This window comes from Molossus molossus, unplaced genomic scaffold, assembly GCF_014108415.1.
Source record: "Molossus molossus isolate mMolMol1 unplaced genomic scaffold, mMolMol1.p scaffold_m16_p_14, whole genome shotgun sequence".
Lineage (NCBI taxonomy): Eukaryota > Metazoa > Chordata > Mammalia > Chiroptera > Molossidae > Molossus > Molossus molossus.
In genome coordinates this window covers 55,829,564-55,849,447 of record NW_023425349.1, presented here as the reverse complement: position 1 = coordinate 55,849,447, position 19,884 = coordinate 55,829,564, and the positions used below count along the sequence as shown (strand labels likewise).

The 19,884-nt window shown below is 41.0% G+C and overlaps 1 protein-coding gene and 1 non-coding gene across 3 annotated transcripts in view; both read left to right on the top strand.

Annotated features, from left to right (window-relative positions):
* The window catches only part of GLIS3 (GLIS family zinc finger 3), a 469,129-nt gene that overhangs the window by 359,029 nt on the left and 90,216 nt on the right, over window positions 1–19,884 (top strand). For both annotated transcript variants that reach the window (XM_036261134.1, XM_036261133.1), the window contains one exon: window positions 244–354. In XM_036261134.1, the coding sequence (XP_036117027.1) occupies window positions 244–354 (111 nt within the window). The remainder of the gene's footprint in view (window positions 1–243; window positions 355–19,884) is intronic.
* Window positions 13,234–13,423, top strand: LOC118630385. The gene has a single exon (XR_004959618.1). It is a non-coding gene; the product is annotated as a U2 spliceosomal RNA (small nuclear RNA).

Here is a 19,884-nt window from a genome sequence, read left to right as displayed (position 1 = left end):
TGTAGTAATCTCTTAAAAATCATCAAAGATAGGCCATCTCTTTGCTTCTTAAAAGTTTACTCTCCTTTTTGCCTTCACGCAAGTTTACTGGGCCTTCTAGTTGAAATGTCTGAATATTACCCAGTATTTCACATCAGTCAGTTGGTAACTGCTCATGCTTTGAAGCCAGTAGTCTTGGAGTAAACCTTCCCAGTCACCGGTATGATTTAACCACAGCTGTTTCTTTCTTTCTTTCTTATTTAGAAACCTTATGCTTGTCAGATTCCAGGATGCACCAAACGCTACACAGACCCAAGTTCCCTAAGAAAGCATGTGAAGGCACATTCTTCCAAAGATCAACAAGCAAGGAAAAAGGTAATTTAGAAAAGGAAGTTACCCAGCCAGAAAAGGAAGTTAAATTCTTGCAGTACTAGGAGCTTTTGCAGAGCATTGGCAATTCGTATACTTCCCAACGTATAAAATGTTTTAGACTCTTGGCGGAGGAGGGAAGTCTTCCATGAAATAACAGGCGTACTTCATTTTATTGCGTTTCGTTTATTGCTCTTCCCAGGTATTGTTTTTCATTAGACCCTCTACCAGCAAAAAGATTGCTTCCCTAAAGGCTCAGGTGATGGTTGGCATTATCTAGCAGTAAAGTATTTTTTAAGTAAGGTATATGCATTGTTTTTTAGACATAATGCTACTGCACACTTAATAGACTATACTATATGTATTGGGAAACAAACAAAAAAAATTCAGTGTCTTGCTTTATAGCAATACTAGTTTTATTGCAGTGCTGTGGAACCAAACCTGAAATGTGTCTGAGCTATGCCTATAATAGCAAGGCTATGGTGTGCATAGCTGATATGGCCAGACAGGAGTTTCTGGGGAGGGCGTGTATAATAGGAGTCAGAGATGATCAAGGGTAAGTCATCTTAACTGGAAAGAAATAAAAGGCTTTTATGGAAATTAAGTTCAAATAACAAGAAAGTTGAATTGGGAAAAACAGCACAACAGAAATCCTTTCTGGAAATAAGTGCTTTTTCATAAAATATCAATCAGTTAAAGTCATTTTAGCTTTGATGAAGAAGGTAGGTGAATCTCTAGGATGAGTAAGAATAGAAGATTTCTTCCCTTTAGGGAAAAAAAAAAATGTTTCTTAGGGAAAAAAAATGTTTCTTAATAGACACTGTGTGTGAAAACCTGAGAAAGAAATTGAACCTAAAATTACTTTGACATCAATGAGGGATTAATACATCTTTCAAAGTTTATAGAAATCATAGTCTCTCAGATTTGGAAGAAATGTTCAAGATCAACCAGCCAACCCACCTGATTTGTTCTCCTGACCTCATAAGATCTCCAGCAAGTGGTTGGCCATGCTGTACTTCAACACCTCAAGAGATGAAGAGCTCACCACCTTACAGGGCACGTCCTAATAATTGAGTTTGTAAACTTTTGGATCAACATGCATCTTCTGACCATGGCAGAAAATATGTTGACTTGATCATGGCTTTTCTGAGTATTTCATTTGTGTTCAGATGGATACCTGATTTATTTAAGGGTCCTTCATAACAAATTTAAGGGAAATTTAAGACTCAACTTATTTCAAGGATGGAACCCTGGCCATGTTTTTCAAGTCACCATGACTTATAGATAACTAGAATCTTATATTCTTTCATGATTCATAGGGATTTAACACTTTTATGTTGGGAAATGCTCTGTAGTCTTTTTGTTGCTTGAGTTTTTTTTCTTCCTTGAGAGGTGTTAGCACAAAGCCAGTTGAGGGTTTATATATGAAAATAATTTGACCTCTTCCCTGTGAGTTAGAAAAATGCCCAGTTAGAAAGATGTGATAGGTATTCTTAATTGTATACAAGCCCACTCTTCTAAGTCAGTTGTTAAAATCATTTATTTTTCTCTATAAATATAGTTAAGTCTCTTTAATTAGAATCCCAGTAAACTGATAACAGATGATCATCATCAAAAGAAAATATTATCAACAATAATAGATGATCATTTAACATGGATTGGATATATTCTTTTATTTTAAAAGAGCAAAGGAACTGCTAAGTGAGTTATATTATAAATAAAATTGTAAGGAGATGTTTGATGTTCTTAAAATAACACACCATTGTTGCACACCATTAACATCCAGCAGGACTACTATCAAATGGTTTTTGTCATTGTCTGTGTATCTTATAAACTCGAAATGATGAGTTCTGTTTGTTTTAAAAAACAAAAACAAAAACAAAAAAAAATCTCTTGTTGAGAGTATTCCCCTCAAAATATGCCCGTTCTCAAGGTCATAATTAGGTTTTACTGTAATGGCAAATCTATCATCAGATTGGAGAGCACCTGCATAGATAGCAACAGCTGTCATGGACATGACAGAACATAAGTCCCATATCTGGACAAATAAGCTACAATATGATATTGACAGTAGGTATAGAAACATAATGTGTATTTTCAGGAGTTGTTAATGGTTTCTATTGTTCAAACGTGGTACCTTTCAGCCCTATATAAAGGAAGAGTAATTTGATTATGTGAAAGATTCTCAAAGCACTAATTTTTTTCTTATATTTTTTCTTTACTGATTTTAGAGAGAGGAAGAAAGAGGGAGAGAGAGATGGAAACATCGGTGAGAGAGAATATCGAATGGCTGCCTCCTGCATGCCCCCCACTGGGGATTGGGCCCACAACCTGGGCATGTGCCCTGACCGAGAATCAAACCAGCGACCTCTTGGTACATAGGTCAGTGCTCAACCACTGAGCCACACTGGCTGGGCTCAAAGCACTAATTTAAAAAAGAAAATCTGACTTTGAGATTACAAAATACAAATTTATAGACAATTTGCCGACAACCTTCAACAGGCCATCTAGTTAACAAGGAACAGTATTATAATCTAATGTTAAGTATTTCAGTATTCTCTCAATTTTTTCTTAAGTAAAATAAGTTTTTGTCTCTCCGGTGATTTACCTTTTGATGCTCACTCTATTTTCTGCAGATGGTTGAATTGGCCTTGGCTGACTTTCATTGCCTGGTCCTTAGTGACAAGTTTACTGTGTTTACTTTCTGAATTTTAACCTGTCTTTTTAATCTGAAGATTTAAAAAATCCTTTATAGATCCGTGATGGATTAATTTATGGAAATTAAAATGATGAAAGTTGCTCCATCCAATAAAATGAGGAAATGTCACTCCCAGGAGAAGCATTGCTAATAAACCTGAAATCAGTCAGTCCACATTTTCCAACCTTGTGCTGGTATACCGGTGTGTAATATTTACATGGTACAATGTTGTTACTAGACCTTGGAGAGATTCTAATTGCTAACTCACATCAGGGCTTGGTATTTGAAATATTTCCTGGCAGCAATAATAAAAAAAAAAAAGTAAGAAACAATAAACCTTTTAAGGTAGAATTAAGATTATTTACGACTTTAATTAAAAATTGAAAACTGGCGTCATTTCAAAAAAGCCTTTACAAAAATGTGAATTCATCAAAAATAACCATAAAAATTCCAAGGTGATAAAGGCACAGTGGAGTAATGGTCCCAGCCCTAGGGAATTGTTTTGTTGAAAAGAATAAAACCCTTTTCTGTCACACCCTGTTAGTCATGGACTCGTTTAATATACCCTGCCTGCCTGCCTCTAATCCTTTCTTTAACCTCTCTCCCCCCTCAGACACTAAATGACATTATTTTGGTCTTAGTGTTGCCGACTTTATGAGGCCCTACTCTGAAATCAGGGCCGGTGACAAGGCACCTTCAGCTGTAAGACAAATGTTTATTAGGAGGGGCAGAGATTCCAAAAGTGATGCCCTGGCCATGGGCATGTGGCCCTTTCCCACACCAGTTGGGTCCTACTGAAAATCAAGAACCTGAAATCTCAGCTAAATGTTATTTATACTGTAAAAATAAAGAAGAAGAAAGGGGGAAAAAAACCTGTCTACAAAGGAATTGGGGTAATTTGGCTCATTGCATGCAGAGCGTAACTTTTCTCTCTGTCTAATGCGTGCACACCCACACACCCCATCGCTAATGTACAGACTTCTTCCACGGAGTGTGCTTGGCCGATCTCGGGTTTATTACATAGAGGGCTACACAGATAAATGAGGAAAAAAATACTCCAGTCGCCAGCCATGGTCTCCAGTGGGAAGGGAATCGCGCCTGCAGAGCAGAAGGCAGTCTGTCCTTAAGTCCAGTCTGATAGTAAGTGGTGAAATGAGAGGAAATGAAGGCAATGAGGCACTTGGAATTTTCCTCAAGGCTGTGAGCTTTATCAGAATTTTTCATTTTCGCCTTGGAATTGCCACAAGCAGGGAGGTTTCCTTCAACTCTGGCCTGTTATCAAAATAGACTTTTGAAAAGTGAATGCAAAGAATACGGGGACCAGAAGTTAGAGATGACATGAATCTTCCATTCATTTCTCACTTCCTCAAGGATTCCAAACTTTGGGTGTGGTTAGTTGAATGTTTGGTAAACATTCACCTTTGACCCACCCTGGTGGGTGACTTTCACTTTTGGGACCTCAACACAAGCGGTTATAAACCAAGCCCAGCTTTTGAAGTGTGTGTGAATGCAACACGTATCTGCATTTCCTGCTCAGAGAACAGCTCTCTGTAGTGTTCTGGCCAGAACAGAGCAGCGTATTGGGCGCCGCTCTGTGCACGGGCACTGGCAGGTCTTTGGAACCTGTTCAGAGCCATAAATACTCAGAACTGTAAACAATTGCATCAAGTGCCACATAGGTTCACTTTGCTTTGTGCAGTTGTTGGAATCTTAAAAAGTAATGTGAAAACATAGTTTTCCCTGAATGGAAGCATGTTTTAGAAGAGCCAGCGAGGCTCACTTTCCAGTCACTTGTTTTCTGTTACCATCTACATGGTGGATGGCATGCACAAGTGTTCCAGAATCTGAGGCCTGCCCAGGTTTTGATAGTCCCGTCCCTCCCTCTCCTCTCCCTCCCTCCCTCCCTCCCTCCCTCCCTCCCTTCCTTCCTCCCTCCCTCCCTCCCTCCCTTCCTTCCTTCCTTCCTTCCTTCCTTCCTTCCTTCCTTCCTTCCTTCCTTCCTTCTCTGATTAGGAATAAATTAAAATCACTTCAACTCTCTTTTTTTTTATTTTAATTCTCATCCAAGGATATTTTCCCATTTATCTTCAGATAGAGTAGGAGGGAGGAAGAGAGAGAGAAACATCGATGTATGAGAGACACATCGATTGGTTGCCTCCCACATGACCCTGACCAGGGTGGGGGACAAACCACAACCGAGGTATGTGCCCTTGACTGGAATTGAACCCGAGACTCTTTGGTCCGCGGATCGACACTCTAACCACTGAGCCAAACCGGCCAGGGCTCATTTCAACTCATAGTGGAATGTCAGTAACAGGCATGCCATGGATATATCATTTAAAGATGAGCTAACTCCCTTTTCTTCCTCTCACATTTAGGAAATCATATTGGAATTCGAGTAAGAGTGATGCTATTACAGGAATGATATGGAAATGGCACTACCATGTTGTTGTTGTTTCGTTATATGAGTCACTTACTGACTTCTGTACTTGTTAAGAATTGTTGGTGACAGATTATTTGTATCATACCTCAAAACGATAGTAAGCGACACTACCTTCCTGAACGTCCTGATGCCTCAGTTAATGGTAACTGATTTCATGAAAGACTGTGGGTATGCTTTTGTAAAACAAATATGTTTGGTTTGAAGTAGTGATGCTGACTAATAATTAAATTTTTAAAAAAGTCAGGTTCGCCCCAGGCCTATGGTCCTGATTTGGAGTTGACAGTGGTCTGGAGGCTTCTGCTCCAGGCAGATCTGGCATAAAACCAGCCCTGCTTTTGAGAGCATGTTGATGCTCCGTGGAGAACACATCTGGGGGTGGGAACGTGGGGGATGGGGCAGTGGTCCGTGAGAGTTAGCAGTGAGGCAAGACTTGTGTTCTTTCTGGAGGGATCAGAGAAGCTGGCTTCAGTCTTGTAAATACAGAAAAGTAAATACTACCATCTCTGGGCCTGGCAGCCCAGTGTCCTTTTTAGCTCTTACATTTAGCAGTGTTTCCCAAAGTGTGTTCTTGGGAACACATTCCACAGGATGTTATTCTAAAAAGTGTTTGCTGTCCTATAAATTTGAGAAATGCCGAGTTCAGTGACATTTAATGGTTTCCTTGTGAGAGTTCACAGAGCCTTGGATATATCAATATTCCAGAGCAAAGATAACGTTAAGCATTGCTCAAAATTACTTGGCCAACAGATGGTCTTTTCTTCCTCTAGACTGGAGCATCTCATCAAACTACTCTTCTAGTAAATTATTTGAGAAACACAGTCACAATTAATTTTATTTATTCCATTCAACAAATATATATTAAGTGCATCCTGCATGTCCGGCAGTGCATTGGACTGGTAGATACTAGTGTACATATGACAGACACGTTCTCTGTCCTCCTAGAGCCACGTTGTCTTGGTGAATCCAACAACAATGAAAAGATAACCAGACAATAAGTAACATAAGTGCAAGCAAGGAAACCATGAGCGAATTCCAGAGGGGACCTGCTGAGGTGACGTGGTCAGGAACACATTGAAATAACCGTTGTAGAAATGAGAAAGATGTATTTAGCTGCAAAAAATTTAAAAGCACTGCTTAAGTCAAAATACTAGACCTTCCTGTTTGAGCTTCTTTTAAGAACCTGGTACTCCCGTGGGCACAGCAGCAGATGTCCGGACCATCACAGCTTGTTCAGTCACACTCCTCTGCAGCCTGCCCTCAATCATGACGATGTTCGTGGCTCTGAATGCTGGGGGGTGACGTGCGTAGCTTACATCTCCCACCCAGCAAAATGGCTCGGGTGGTTAGCATGTGTGGTTCACAAGTGAGGCCCTGTACCAAGGATTTAGAAACAAGTAGGACCTGAACTTGCCCGGCTGAAGATTTAATCCCCACAAGAGACACTTGGCAACACTCGCTTTCAGAGGAGTAGGAGAAATACTGTGATAAATCGGCACAGAAAATGCTTTGGAACTTGGTTTCAGAGTGTTCCTTTGCGAATGATAGAGATTCTTAAGTCTGAGGTTCTGAAAGCAAGGTGAATAGCTGTGGGTTTTTATATTGTTCTCGGTTACATTATCATACTTTGTCTTGCACGGTAGTTTTATTTCTGTTCACCCTGAAAATTCTTAATTGGTACCAAAAAAATAAAATAAAATAAAATAAGGGTGTTTGGCACAGCTCTGGCCGACTATGTAGGAAATGAGGACCCTATGACAGGTGCTTTAATGAGCAATTCAGGCTGTACAGTGCCCAGCACAGCCACCTTATGGAAATAGTTCCTAGATAATTGCTTTTTTGATTGATTGACTGACAGACAGAAGCCTTCTAAGCTTCTCATTCCCTTTCTCTTATTAGATTTTGTGGATTCTTGATGAAAATGATTTTGGAAGAAAAGCGTTTAGCTCAGACTCTCTGCTCCCTAAATATAATGTCCTAAAATATCATTACATAGCTCCCCATTGCCTTCGCAGGCTTCGCTCCTCATCTCGCTTCCGAAATGCTGTTGCCTGTGTGCGGTTCCTGCTAGTTCTGCTAGTTCTCTTCTGTCTTCCCTTCGGAGCTTCGGTTGCGTTTGTCTTTGATATCCACGGGCAATATTTTCCCATGTGTTTGCATCTTGGCTCTCAGAGCTGTGAAGATTTATTTTCAGGGTGACTTCACACACAGGCTTGGATAAGCCTAATGTAAAAACGCCTCATGGTGGATACTGGGCAGGTGGCTGTGTCTCAGAGCAGTGTTTGAATTGGACGTCAGGAGGTATGGGCTTCTTTTAAGCTGTGCCATGAATTGCTTCGTGACTTAGCTTGAGTTCCGTTCCCCTGGTTTTTCCATTTCCCGGTCTTCACAGCTAGCTTGAAAGGCAAGCGTGGGGCCTGAGAGGTGAAAAGGTAGCTCTTTCCGTAGAAAGCATTGTTGTTTCACTTGCTTGCAAGCCAGAGCAGTGTGTTGTGACTGACGACAGAACAACAGTGTCCTTGGGAATATTTTCCTTCCTGAGAACGAAATATTCTTGTAGGTGGAATCATCTTTCAGTGAATATTATAGCCAGTCTTTCTGGGTTATATAGATGCTCAAAAGTAGCGTACCCCCTCCCCCCAAACACAATGCAAATGAGGAAAGCTGGGACCCAAACCAGAGGGAATTAAAATCAAACCTGAACCAGTGATATTTGGTTCTCTTCAGGGATCATTAACTTGGGGCCCATGGACCATAAAGCGGGGTGGGCGGGTCCATGGATGGAGGGACAGGTTTTAGGAAACTCCTGAAATCCTAGAAATTATGGGCAAAATGTGTTTGTTCCAGGGAATGGCTCCATAGTGTTCACTGACTTTGCAAAATTAAAACACTGTGGTGACCACCCCCAAGAAGACAAAAAAATTCCCACAAAGGGACACAAGGAAATTCTCAGAGGTGGTGAATATGTCTGTTACCTTGATTGTGGTGATAACATCACAGGTGTTTGCATTATGTCCAAAGTCACCAAATTGCGCACACTAAATACATGGAGTCTTTTTGTATATCAATTATACCTCAATAGGGCTGTTTAAAACAAACAAACATAAAGGTCATGTGAGCCAAAAGCAGTGCAGGGCTCCTAGTGACTTTGACCTTTTTTCCGAGTTATAACACTCGGAAAGACTTGGCTCAGCTGAGAAGAATCTATACTTCTCATGCCCTGGAGGATTTACTTCTACTTCCCAACATTTGCTATGAGTACAGAAATGGTAAGATTCACCGTTTTTCCTTGAGGCACTCAGAGATATTAAGCCTGGATTTCGACAGGGGGTGGGCTGATTGTTCAGACGGTGGTTGAAGTATGGAATAGAGCTAGACCGAGGTTCTTGCACCAGTTAGGACAGTACATACGTTTGTAAGGTTTAATAGAGGTCCGAACAAGGCTAGTTGCTGCTGGGCTGAATATGAGTGGACAGAGAGTGGTGAGGGATTGGATGCCAGGGGTGAGGGGAAGGGGAGCTTCTAAGATAGTGCCAGACGAGTTCCTGGCTTCCAGAACTGGGTGTGCAGTCCACAGGGGAAATCTCTTCCTCCTGCTCTTAAGGCCTCAAGTCTGCTCTTAAGGCCTTTGGAATGATTGGATTAGAAATCTGCTGGTGGTAGATGTTAATCACATCTAAAAAAAATGCCTTCACAGCAATACCTAGATTAGTGTTTTATTGCATAGCTGGGGACTAGGGGCTAGCCAGGTGGACACATAAAACTGACCATCACACACGCAAATTAAAATCCATTATGTTAAAATTTAACAGGTTATTTGAAGGTGACACTAGCCAAATCAAAACGGGACATGTTGAACCTCAAAGTATAATTTATATTAGTGCAAATTGATTATTCACTAGGAAAACAGAAGGAAATTAATTACTGGTCCCACTCCCTTTCATTAGACCATTGAGAGTTTAAAGCTAATTTGTTCATGCCAATTAAATTTTTTCATATATACATATTATGTGTGTGTGTGTGTGTGTGTGTGTGTGTGTGTATATATATATATATATGTGTATATACATAGAGAGAGAGAGTTGAATTTATTGGGGTGACACTGGTTAACAAAATCATTCAGGTTTCAGGTGTACAATTCTACAACACATCATCTGTTCACTGGGTTGTGTGCTCACCATACCAAATCAAGTCTCCTTTTATCATCATTTATTCCCTCTTATACCCTCCTCCACTTCCCCCCACCCTCTCCCCTCACAGTCACCATGCTATTGTCTGTGTCCATGAATTTGTTCTCTTTTTCTTTTTTTTAAATATGTTTTTATTGATTTTTTAGAGAGAGAGGAAGGGAGAGAGAGAAACATCATTATGAGAGAGAAACATTGATCAGCTGCCTCCTGCACGCCCTCTACTGGAGATCGAACCTGCAACTTAGGCTTGTGCCCTGACCAGGAATTAAATCAGGGCTTCTCAGTCCATGGTATGATGCTCGATCCACTGAGCTACACCAACCAGGCGTCTTTTTGTCTTTTGCTCAATCTCTCCACACCCCTACCCAGGCCCCCTGCCCCGACAGCTATCAGCCTGCTCTCTATCTATGAGTCTGTTTCTATTTTGCTTGTTAGTTTATTTTGTTCATTAGATTCCATATGTGAGTGAAATCCTATGATATCTATTTTTCTCTGACTGGCTTATTTCACTTAGCATAATACTCTCTAGGTCCATCCATGCTGTCACAAAGGGTAACATTTTCTTCCTTTTTATTGTCAAGTAGTATTGCATTGTGTAAATGTACTCATGCCAATTAATTTAAAGACACTATGCTAAGAGAAGTTTATACTTTAAGCAAATAAGTGGATACTTTTTTAACATGTATTTCGCATTGTATATCAGAGAATTTACAGAATCATATAAGTTCACCATGTTAATTTTTAAATCAGTCATTTTTGTCATAGGTTTGTCATATCTTTGTTAATACAGTGTTTATATCATATTAATAATATAGTGACAGTAACACACTTAGCATGGTACCTGACACATTATATCTGTCTAATAAAGGTTAGCTCTTACTGCCAGAATTAAATCATGTTGTCTAGTGAGTATTTCTAAGAGAGAAGACAAGTGGTTGTTGGAATTTTAGTAAGTTGGTTTTCTCTACTCTAGATTCTTTCATTAATTTATTTTACTCTCAAAAAGATTTTAGCCATTTGAAAACAATTAATGAAAACCGAGATCATGGCATAATTATAAATTGTTCATATATTTACTTTGATTTTTTTTTCATATAAGAAACACATTTGTAAGTCATATTTATGGGTTTTAAAATCTCAACCAGACAAACTGACCATCCTAATGCCTATATTTATCGAGAGAATCCAGATGCTGGATCGGAAATCCTTGCCATTTGTCAGTCCTCCCATAGATACTGTTTTGTGAATGAGAGAGGGATGGGTATAGATTTCATGCTGAAGTTTTACTTTTATGCCCATTTTAGATATTAGTTGTTTTTCCTGATTTTGCCGTTTCTGAATCGATAGACAACCTCTCATTATTTCTTTATTATTGTAATTATTTGCTATTTTTATTTCCTCTAGCATGAGTTATCTGCTTATTTCTTCTGCATATGGACTTCTGAGTCATGTCCGGGATTTAAATCCCTATACCTCCAGTTTTAATGATATGACCTTGGATGAGTTACTTCACATCTCTGAACTTCAGGTTCTCATTCGTGAAATCTAGGTAGTGTCAGCGATCCCCTAGGTCTGCAGTAGCTTCTAGTGAGGAACACTTGCACCCGACAGCGGTCAGTCTTTGGAGAGGTAGCTGTGCCCACAGGGGTGGAGTATGAGAAGGTGTTACGATACAGAGGAAAACGGTGTGCCGCCCCCATGTCTGCTGAAGAGACTGGCTTTAATTAGTGGTTTAACGAGGTACCGTGAGATAACAGCAAGAATTTTCTAAGGGGAGAAGAGATTCTTTTCCTGCCCCAGTTGGATTCTTGCTTGAGAAGTTAGGAGAACTTGACAAATAGATCTTTGAGCTTCTTCAAAGCTCCACTGGAGATTTTCATCAACTGGAATCCAATCTCTGTGATTCTGATGTTTTAATAGTGACCGTGGTAATAGAGATAAAGAAAGGGTCTTATTTTGCCTATGTTTAACGCTTTAACATCTCAGAGCCATTTCGTATACATTATTTTATTCTTTTGGCCTTTAGAGTCAGGATGAATTTTTTATGACTACTTCTACTCTCTTTAGTTTGTTTCTGAGAAATGAGAAAGTTCATACATGGAAAGGGAGCCAAGTATGGTGCCAACAGGTGGTATGCTGTTTTCCTACAGCCGAAAGACCTAGCAGAACGTGTGCCAGAACGAGTTGGTGCTGCCCGATGAATAGCCGCCCGTTAAGGCTTGATACACTGTTCGCAGTCTTGGCGTTCCACAAAACATTTTGGCAAAGGTTACTCTCCCACTTAACAAATCCAGAGCCCTCTTTATGAACTCTAGCAAAGTGTCATGTGCCATCTTAACTGCTCACTGTTTCCTCTGTTTGTTGAATATGGACTACCTGTTTTGAGTTAACTGTTAAAGGACTACAGACAGTTGCTGCCTCTCTCAGTAGGGTTGTTCTTTTAACTGGAATAGAAAGATGGTTTGCCCAAGTGGCTTCTCGGGATGGGTGCCTGCTGCACTGCCACTACATGGGTCCAGATGTGGGCACAGCTGTAGTCCATCAGAATTGTAAGAAACCTTCAATGTAATCTCATCCTCCCTGCAGGCCAGTATGGGGAACCACATTTAGGAAGTCCCAAAAGATATTCATAAAGCCTCTTCGTGAACTCTTAAGCTTTCTGACTTGTAAGAAAATCTTTTGGTTGTTGTTCTTGTTATTTAGCAAGTCTAATATGTGCAAACATTCTTTATATTCTTAGGTCAAAAACCTGCCTTCCAGAACACCGGCAGGCACATGGACTCTAGTTCTATCATCCAAGGTTGCTTCTTCTTTGGCATGAATGACCTTGCTGATGTATGTAGAAATTCTGCATGAATATCCTCAGTTCCCTAAAAATGTTTCTTACCCAGCTTCCAGATTTTTCAGGGATTACATTCCTTTCTATTCTCTGTATTTCCTTCATGCCATGGAACACAGTTTCGGCTAGGGACGTATGAGACCTGCATCGTCATTTATTGGCTATTAAGGCAAGCATTGAGATCGAAAAGGTTGAGAAGGCAACCGAAACTACAGGCCTTAGATATCATACTAAGATGTTTAAACATAGACCATGGTCAGATCTATGACTTAGAAAGATAATTAGAGTGATAACATGGGGGATGAATTAGGAATTTGGGGGGAGAGAAGATAAGACAGTTAAGTGGCAAATTTCTATTTACCACTGTTCTTCAGATACAGTGTAACATCCAATTATGACTACATCCACCTGGACTGTCATCAATTTCAGATATCTCAGTCTTGTCCAAAATGCTATCAGGAGAGACTTTGCTAAATATCTTGATGAATTGTAGGCTCATTCTAGGTGCAGCTTTCACTTAATGGTATTTAGGAAATGAGGATTCTGTGGTTGTTCTCAAAAAGCCCATCCTAACTTCTGTTGACTTCCTTCATTCCGGACTGCTCACCAGCTTATGATGCTTTCCAGCATCTTGCCGAGCGCGACGTTCAAGCCTTCTGGTGACCAGTGGCATTTCAGCGCTTGATCTTGTTTGCCTTGTTGAAATTTGAGGTTATGTATCGCTTCTCAGCCTTTTGACTAAGATCGAGTGTGTATCTGTTCTTATCAGCTCAATATCTGATACGTTCTCTATCTGAGGACAATACGTTAAACGGATTTGGGGGATTAGGAGATGGAATTGGAGTTTGCTCCATCCACTCCACACGTCAGCCTGGTACTGCAGTGCCTCCAGGAACGGTGCACTGAAAAGAAAAGAAAAATTTTTTGAGATATGGATTTCTTTTTCTCCATTTCCTGGGCCTTATTTTCTTTGTCGTGTCTCAAAATATACTTTTATGATCATATATGCATGTGTGATTTTTTTGTAGCAGAGTTTGTGTAGCTTTGGAACCTTGCTATTTTTGTCTTTCCTCCCGTGCTAGGCATTACTCCTCTCTCCCACCCGACTTCCAGCGATTATTTTTCTATCATTTCCCACTCAGCACTGTCACCTGTGGGGAATAGAGAGGCCAAGGTGGTAGCGGTGTTTTGATGTACTCTAGCACAGTAGCTTAACACCGGTGCCTATCCTGCCATAGATTTTTCTATCATATGTAAACATATTATGGGGCTCCCTCTGTTTTGATTCTTTTACTCTGTAGTATGTAGTAAAAATCACTGCCGTGATGAGTTTTCCTCACTCAGTATTTGCAAGGACATCGCTGGGCTCTCGAAAAGGAGATTCAGAAGGGAAAACAGGTGGAGAGATGGCAGAAGACCACAGGCAGGAAGCTGCGGGTCGCAGCAGTGCTCCGAGCCTGCAAGCAGTAGCTATAGGGATTTGGGTAATATTTACCCACTGGGGACTCTGAATACACATTGTGTTTTGAGATGACAGTGCAGAGGACATCCTTGACACGTCTGCATTCATACATAAGCAAATACAAAATCAGTTTTATTTCTGTGTATTCAAAATAGCGATCCAGGATGATCCATTTCCTTGCTCCTTTTTAAAAAAGAAAATAATCTGCCCTGGCCAGTTTGGCTCAGCGGTTAGAGTGTCAGCCTTCGGACCAAAGAGTCCCAGGTTCGATTCCAGCTAAGGACACGTGCCTCCGTTGCAGTTCATCCCCTGCTCAGATTGGGGTCATGTGGGTGGCAACCAATAGATGTGTCTCTCTCACATTGATGTTTCTCTCTCTCTCGCTCCCTCCCTCCCTTTCGCTCTATCTGAAGATAAATGGAAAAATATCCTTGGGTAAGGATTAAGAATAAATAAAATAATCAATATTTTATATGAAAAAATATGTCCAGAACAAGTTCTCCAACTTTTAGGTCATAAAATCTCAGACACATTAGGGTGCACTAAATTGTGGCTTAAATGGGCAGAGTAACCTCATGGTGTATACTGTTGTCCCCACCTGCCATCTCTACCCCCGTGATGAGCCTCCCCGCCACCCACCAGGTAGTAAGCTTGAGATCAATCAGACGTCACCACAATAAAGCACTCAGCACCTCAGTACCATCTATGTCTCTTCCACCATCAGTGATAGCAGGAAGGGGTGAACTGGCATTTAAAACATCCAGTAAAAACATAATGGGTGCAATTACCCATTTTATTCTCTTCCCCTATGAAATTAGAGGGTAAAGGAAATGAGAAGAACATAATAACCGCTAAATGCCTGTGTAGAGAGAGCATAGTTTACTGGGCATTTTCATGCCTGGTTACCTCTGTCACCTTTACAATCATTCTGCAAGGGCAGTATTACAATTATTATAATCCCGTTTTTTAAAATGGAAGCCTAATGTTCAGAGATGCTAAATGACTTCGAAGCGTGCTCAGTCCGCAGTGGGAGGGCCCCTCAGCTGAGTGTCTCTGACTCCACATCCGTTCTCCTTTGACTCTAACATTCTTGCTGTGTGCTGTTTGATTTTCCAACATGGGATATTTTGTAACTTGTCAGCAAGTTATTGGTGGGAGGATAATTCCCAGAAGCTCTATAGTGACCTTCTGTTTAAAGATGGTGGCAGGGCCCCAAGCATTGGAGTATCTTCCTTAAAATTCTCTAAATCCCCCTTTGGGTGTCTGGGCCAGTCATACCACCCAAGCAGGGAACTCTGAACCAAGACTAGTACCCACAGTGGTGCAAGCCCCCATTTCTCTCCTTTGAGACACTCTCTCACTCTCTTACCCAATATGTGGGATCAACGAGGTGCCGTGACAAGCTCTGAGACTCATGCCCATGGTGTCTTCCTGGGGCCCTGTGGGCAAGGCCCTAATTCCAGTATGGAATTTCTTTAGCTGAATCACTTGAGATTGGACCTCTGGTATGATGCCGACATACTGATTTTGGTGACTCAAATTAGTTATGTAGTCAGGAACCCTGCAAAAGAAACTTTTGCCCAGTGCTCCGCGTATCCTAGGATGATCCTGAGAGTGGCAGGAACGGCAGCGGGCCTAAGATCTTTACCCTATGTACAAACTGATACCTTAGCTTGCTACAGGTTCATGATGCTGACAGAAGACATGAACCTCCTGGGTTAGAGACAAAGCTAATTTATTACTCACAGCTATAGGTGTAACCAGAGTGTCATCACTTTCTTGTGCCAGCTTCTAAAGCCCCCGTTTCCACAAGGTGACACAAAGAGGTGACACAAGTTGACACTTGTGTACTCAGTGGATTGTGTTACAAGAAGGAAATTCTGAGCTTAGGGAACCCGAATCTTTTCAAAATGGACATAAGTATACCTCTCCTTTGCTCAGGAGGAAGACACTATCCAGTCAGTGTTCTGAAGCTGTTTGTTTTAGAAATATCCTTAAAAAGGTAGTCCAGAAAGTCAGTCAGCACCTCTGCTCCCAAGACATGGAGAAAGAGGAGACCCCTGGAGCACTGCCTCTCCATAGTAGGTTCCTGATGCCCCCCCCCCCCCCGATTGCAAATGTGCAAGAACAGTCCAGCAGTAACCCAGCCTGCCCTGCAGTGGCCCTACATGAGCATCCTGAAATAAAAGTGGCTTCTGAAAGAAAAGGCTGAAGCCAGGAAACAAGGACCATGGATTTTTGAAAGGCATGATTGTATGCTTTGTGGGTCTGTCTGTAATTCTGATTACGCCAACTCTGTTTGTGTCAGATTCTACAGTCCTGCCCATGTGTGCCTGGTAATCTCATGGTTTGATTGGTGAGTTGCTCTCCTGTACCTAAAATTATCTGTTCCACTAGCCTGGTACAGTGCTCAGAACCGCCACTACTAGTCATTGTCCGGTTATGGCATTGTCTACAGAAGAACCCTGTGTAATTTTGTTTTGTTATATGGCAACAGTAATGCAGCAACCCCTTCACACCCATTAATATATCATTATAGCATCTTAGTCTGTTGTCAGTGGATATTGTGCAAGGAAGGTGGTTTTAATGGGACATGTGATTGGAAAAAGTGAGAAATGATGAGTGGACTTGGACCTGAGAAGGTAGCTTCAATAGGGTCTCTGGGGGATAAAGGAATAGTTTAAAACCACTGGATGACGAGGCAGAGAAAAACCCAGCATCAGGAACAACGAAAAAAGTGGATGTGGTGGTGTTTTAGAAGTCACTGTACAATTTATCCTGGAGCTCATCCTGGTATTGGACTTCAAGAATAGATTTTAAAGCAGAGCTTTACTATTCAGTCTCCTTTGTTTTCCTTGGCTTTTTATTTATTTGTTTGTTTATTTGTTTATTTATTTATTTATTTTTGGTACATGCCTCTAGCGGGAACCGAACCCAGGACTCTCTGGTCCACAGGCCTATGCTCCAACCGCTGAGCCAAACCGGCCAGGGCTTCCTTGGCTTTTTAAAGGAGTGCAGGCAGCATATTTCAGAATGGATGTCAGGGGGCTGATTTCAGAGGCACCACTCCAACAGCTGTGTTTGCTCCCCGGTCCGTGTCGCTCTGGACACCTAACTCGGCATCAGCCGTGTGCACCGTCCACGCGGACGGCCGAGCCCTGGCGCACAGGCAGTTCACGGCTGCTGCCTCTTCAGCCACACTCCTGTGCACATGCCGCTGCCACGCAACACTGACAGCTTGCATCCAAAGCACTGGTATTTACGTTGACATGGCTAACTTGGTGGTGGGAAAGCCTCCGCTCTTCATTTCCTGCCTGGTGTTTGCAATGTCGACTTGCAACACTGCGTTTACGTGCGTCTCTGCCTTTAAAATGTTCTGTGGTGTTGCAACATTTGAGAAATTCCCAAGGACCCTTAATCTTCCTGCAAACACTGGTTTGTAAGCTAACAACCCACTCATGATCTCAGAGTAATCTCTTTGTGCCCTTGCTACATAATTCTGATTTTGCGTCTATCTTTAGATTGTCCCTGTACTGTCTTTTAGTTGAAATTTTACCCTTGAAGATACCAATAAAAGGATAAAGAAAAAAAGATTTAAAAAAAAATTCTAGCTGCTTTTAGGAACAATTGTTGAACTTAAAGCTACTCTGCCTATTGTTTTCCAAGAATTCTCATTTAAAATATTTTATTAAAGCAAAAAGACTTGCATTCAGGGCTAAGGACCAGTGAACAGTATCCATGGCAACCAAGAAGCCATTTGGGAGGAGGGAAAAAATTCAGTAAAGAGTAAGTGTTTTAATCCTTAACTTTAATCCCTTTACTTCCGGTTCTCAAAATGAAATATAAATCAGGCACCATGGCGCGCTGCAATTTTTTTCTGAAAGGGATGTTGGCAAAAGAGGATTAGTAATGGACAGACGTGTTTAAGGAATTTATTCACACAATTTGTTGTAAAACTTTTGAGACCACAAGTGACCAGTTCCTTTGAGTGGCATCAATGAGAACCAACAAAACATACTTTGAAACTGATTAGAAAGTTGGCTCAGGGGGACATCCCTCTTTGCTATTATTGTTACATCATTTCAGCCTGTGGTAATGACATGAGGAACCAAGGAATTTGCTTTTTTTCCCCCACTGGGGAGGTAGGAGACTGGAAGGTGGGGGGTGTCTCCTTGGTAGAATAGAGATATTCTTTTGATCTTCAAAATACTAAGGAAAAATTAAGTTGCCTGTATTTCGCATACTACCTTTCCTTGATGTTTGATTACTGTGGGAGTTTTACAAAGCCGTGTGCTTTCCATTTCAACAGGTCTTGGGTTTCTACTAAAAAAGCACAGGCTTTAATTTCTGTGGACCGTAAAACAGAATTTTCAGAAGGATTGATTATTGCTATTTCTTAGTGTCTCTACTTTTTGTTTCTAAGATTTTATTTTACACAAAGTACGGCTGATTTGTTAATTTCTGCTTAGAAATAAAACATTGAATTGTCTTTCTTTAAAGCCATGCCAAAAATATGCCCCCCCCCCCCATACACACTGGCTTAAAATGTTGGTTGTTCTACTTTGGAGAATTATTAGAGATAAAAAGGAGACATCTTTTCATGGCACTTTTATTTTCCTCTCTCTCTCTCTCTCTCTCTCTCTATATATATATATATATATATGTATATATATATATATATACACACACACATATATATATATATGAATATTTCTTTGATAATTGTATTTCTAGTGGACAGGGCTCTTTGCAGAGAAGTAGTTCTAACTAGTACAGGCACTATAGTGTCAGAATGTGAAATTACTTCCAATAATAGCATCTTCCCAAGGGGGTGCTAATGATAATGACAGACAAAGCACCATGAGGCCCTGGAGCATTTGAGAGTGGAATCAGACACAGCAGAACGCTGAGTATGGAGTTCCTTGTAGATCTTGAGAACAAAAGCAAGTGTGGCCAGGGCATGGGGAAGAAAAATAGCTCCATGTTCTCCAGCATAGAGGACACTGTGCAGCATTGACAACGCCTGTTTCTGCTTCTGCATCTTGACCTGGTCTCCCCTCTCCTCCCTCTGTCAGAACTAGCAGGACTGGTGTAGTCTAGGCCAGCACTTCTGGGATGTCATCCTGGCACCAAGAGTGACCTCTGGCAGCCCTCATCATCCTTCCACTCTTCCCTTGGATTTTTGACTTTCTAGTCTAGATTGCTGGGTGGGGTTAATAGATAGATAGATAGATAGATAGATAGATAGATAGATAGATAGATAGATAGATTTATATAGATTTTTTTAGATGGAATTTTTGTTCATTACAAGGCATGGATGATAATAAGAAAGACAAAATAAAATCAGTGTACAGGGAAGGAATAGTTGATTCTGACATGAAAATGACTTTGGCAGAGGCTCTATAGACTACCAGAATCCATAGACTAGAGAAGTCCAGTTCCTGTCTTAGACTTCACCCTAAAGAGCTTCTCTGAACCAGACCTTCTTTCCAATGTCCAAAGAGAGGATCTCCACTTTACCAAAGCATCAAAAGGTGGTGTGATTCATGCATCACTCTAAGACATACTGTTCTTGGATGAGGGGAAATTAACCCTCAGTAATATGCTTCTGTGCATTGACAAAAATAACACCACAGGCAAGCTATTATGTTGGTGGCATTACCTAAGGGCTTGGGGAAAGGCTGTGGAGCAGTATTAAAGGTTGTATTTGGAGCAGTGGCTAGGGAGACCAGGGCCACAGCTGGTCATTTATTCAACCAGGAGTCAGGAGATGGAGGTTCTCATCTAGCTGGGTAGATTGTCAAAAAGAGGGTGTGAGTGTGTCATTTTGGGCCCACTCAGCTTGAAATTTCTGTGTTCTGCTTATCAAAAATATATGCTAGACATTGAATCTTTAAAAGCATGGTA